Here is a 2893-nt window from a genome sequence, read left to right as displayed (position 1 = left end):
CCCTCCCTGGCCCCTGGCTTTTTTCCAACGGACCCCCGGGGTCAACCAGCCGGCTGCCAGTCCAGGGCGTGCTTCCCCCGAGGACCGGCCCGCACTGTCGCGGGGTGATAATGCGGGGACGCGGACCGGCGAGGAGCGAGGTGGGGAGGCCCCGGCCTTGCCACGGGCGCGCGGCTAGACTGCCGGGTTTCATGTGCCTACTTTCCCACCAATTCGAATCTTCCCAACGGAGTTTTACAACTCTGCTTTTCGCGTTTATATCCTTAAATATGGAGTCAGGGCATCCACTCCGGATTTCTGACGGATGAGAGCTCTCGGGGCGGCCCTGGCTCCTCTCTGGCCGGCTGTGGCCGGATTCAAGTCCTCCTTTTCTCCCTCCAAAGAGCTCCCCATTCTCTGAATCCCCCTCCCCCTACGTGTAACTCTTAAAAGCCAGAGGATCCTTAGAATTTATAGTTCAACCCCTCATTTTACACGCGAGGAAACCGAGACCCGAGAAAAGGGATAATGGAGGGGGGAGGATCTCTATGACAGAGCCTCCAGGTGCAAATGGCTCGCTCAAAGCCGCTCAGTCGGTCTGTGGCTGCCGGCGGGGTGATGGTTTCGCCGGGTGTCGGTTTCCACATCTGTAAAATGGGCGTGCGCCGTCCGCGCGGTGAGCCGCAACTAATCAGGGGAGGTGAGCGGCCACGGGAAGTGCCTCCCCAGAGGCCGGGTGCTTTCGGCTCCGCTCTCCGGGTCTACTCAGTTAGACCCGCGGCGCTCCAGGGCTCCCGGCCCCTCCAGGCCGCAGAGACGGTGGGGAGAGGGCAGCCGCCCTGGCCTTACCCCGCCAGCTCCAGAAGTAAACTCGGGAGGCTGATGCCCCGCGCGCTGCGCGCCGCCAGCACCGCGAAGATCTGCGGCAGCTTGAGCGCGGCGCACACGCCCAGCGTGCTCCAGTTGCAGAACAACAGCAGCTGCTCCCGCATGGCGCCCGCGGGGCTGGGGGCTCGGGCTCCGGACTTGGGGGCTCGGCGGGGGCGCCGCTGCGTGAGGGAAGGAAACAGCTCTGCGCTGGGCCGCCCCGCGCGCCGAGTCCTTCCGCCTTTCCCTGGGCGCCCCGCCCACGCCCGGGGGCCGCCCCGCCGGGGGCCGCCCACTTGGGCACCGCGCCTCCGCCCCGATCTCCGCGCCCCGCCCCGCCCCGCCCGGGTCCGGTCCTCACCCCTCCCCGCGCCCGTCCGCCCCGCCCCGCGCCTTGACCCTTCCCCAGGTCCGCCCCGGGGCCGCCCAGTCCCGGGCCCGCTCCTCCGCCCACTTCTCCGCTCCCCGCCCCGCCCCGGGCCGTTCCTCACCACCCCCGCCACCCCGCCTTCCACCTTGTGCCGGGCTCGCCCAGACCCCTCCCCGCATCCCCCCGTCGGTCCGCCCCGTCCAGTGCGCTCCGCCCCCATCCGTCCCCTCCGCCCCCGGCCCCGCCCCGGTGCGTCCTGTCCCGGGGCGGCGGCTCAGCCGCGCAGAACCCGGGCGGTGCCCGCTGGTGATTCCTTTTTCTTGTTGGGCTCGCGCGGTGCCGAGCTGCCGGGGGACCCCAGACCCGCTTTCCCGGGCGGGCAAACAGGCACCCCCTCGCGGGAGGATGGACCGTTTTGTTGGGATTTTTCACCCCCCAAGTGCTTTTCTTTCTTTGTTTTTCCTCATTAAGCATTTCAGAGATGAAAACTTGTAACGACGTTAACGATCCAACTTCGTATACGTGCGTCCCCCTCGTTTTACTTGGGGACACAGGCTTTGCCCATCAGTGAGGGGCCAGAACCTCCGGCGGTGGTCTCATTTCCTGCCCTTTCCTGCCGCTGAGTGTGGGGGCGCTCCTCCCCATCCCCTAGAAGTCGGGCACCTCACCACTTCAGAGGGAACGTTCTTCTTTTTTTTTTAAGATTTTATTTATTTATTTGAGAGAGAGAATGAGATAGAGAGAGCATGAGAGTGGGGAGGGTCAGGGGGAGAAGCAGACTCCCTGCTCAGCAGGGAGCCCGATGTGGGACTCGATTCCGGGACTCCAGGATCATGACCTGAGCGGAAGGCAGTCGCTTAACCAACTGAGCCACCCAGGCGCCCGGGAACGTTCTTCTTAAGGAGGTAAAATAGATTCTATGATAAAGGAAGGTTAGGTAGTCGCGGCACAAAATGAAGGGGTGGAGGGTGTTTTCCAAACTCTCAGAATCGGAGGAGGGGTAGTCCAGGTTCTGAAGCAGAAAAAAAAATCACACAAATGCAATGCTAGAATCCCCGGTGGCTGGTTTTGTACTGTGAACCTCAGCTGGGCTTCGAGACTTTCCTCCTGTCTGCCCCACGCTCCTCCCCGCGCCTCCAGCACCCCCCCCCGCCCCCACCCCGGGCAATCAAAACCCTTCCTCTGGAAAAAACCAGAAGTACTGGGTCCTCCTTCCCAAGCTAAGGGGGAACAGGATATTCAGAAGGAAAGTTTTAAGAGGAAAATAGTGTGCGTGTTTAATCCTTATCTTCTAGAGATCCTGAAATACAGATGAAATATGTCTGGAATTTGCTTCAAAATATTGGGGGCTTGGTGGGGAAGGGTGGGGATGTAGAAGAAACAAGATTAGCTGTGGGTTGATCATTCTTGGCGTTGGTTATGGGTATAAGGGGGATTACCGTTCTACAATAAAAGTTTAAAAACTAGAGAGAAGGGGCGCCTGGGTGGCTCAGTTGGTTAAGCGACTGCCTTCGGTTCAGGTCATGATCCTGGAGTCCCGGGATCGAGTCCCGCATCGGGCTCCCTGCTCAGCAGGGAATCTGCTTCTCCCTCTGACCCTCCCCCTCTCATGTGCTCTCTGTCTCTCTCATTCTCTCTGTCTCAAATAAATAAATAAAATCTTTAAAAATAAATAAA

At 61.0% G+C, this 2893-nt stretch overlaps 1 protein-coding gene across 3 annotated transcripts in view; it reads right to left on the bottom strand.

Annotated features, from left to right (window-relative positions):
* SLC66A3 (solute carrier family 66 member 3) overlaps positions 1 to 1077 on the bottom strand; it is a 24284-nt gene extending 23207 nt beyond the window's left edge. For all 3 annotated transcript variants that reach the window (XM_021697652.1, XM_021697651.1, XM_044918871.1), the window contains exon 1: positions 829 to 1077. In XM_021697652.1, the coding sequence (XP_021553327.1) occupies positions 829 to 971 (143 nt within the window). In that variant the 5' untranslated portion in view covers positions 972 to 1077. The remainder of the gene's footprint in view (positions 1 to 828) is intronic.
* Between the last annotated feature and the right edge of the window lie 1816 nt (positions 1078 to 2893).

Source organism: Neomonachus schauinslandi, chromosome 10, assembly GCF_002201575.2.
Source record: "Neomonachus schauinslandi chromosome 10, ASM220157v2, whole genome shotgun sequence".
NCBI classification, from domain to species: Eukaryota; Metazoa; Chordata; class Mammalia; order Carnivora; family Phocidae; genus Neomonachus; species Neomonachus schauinslandi.
Note: the sequence above shows the minus strand (reverse complement) of the source record. Positions and strands in the feature narration are given on the sequence as shown.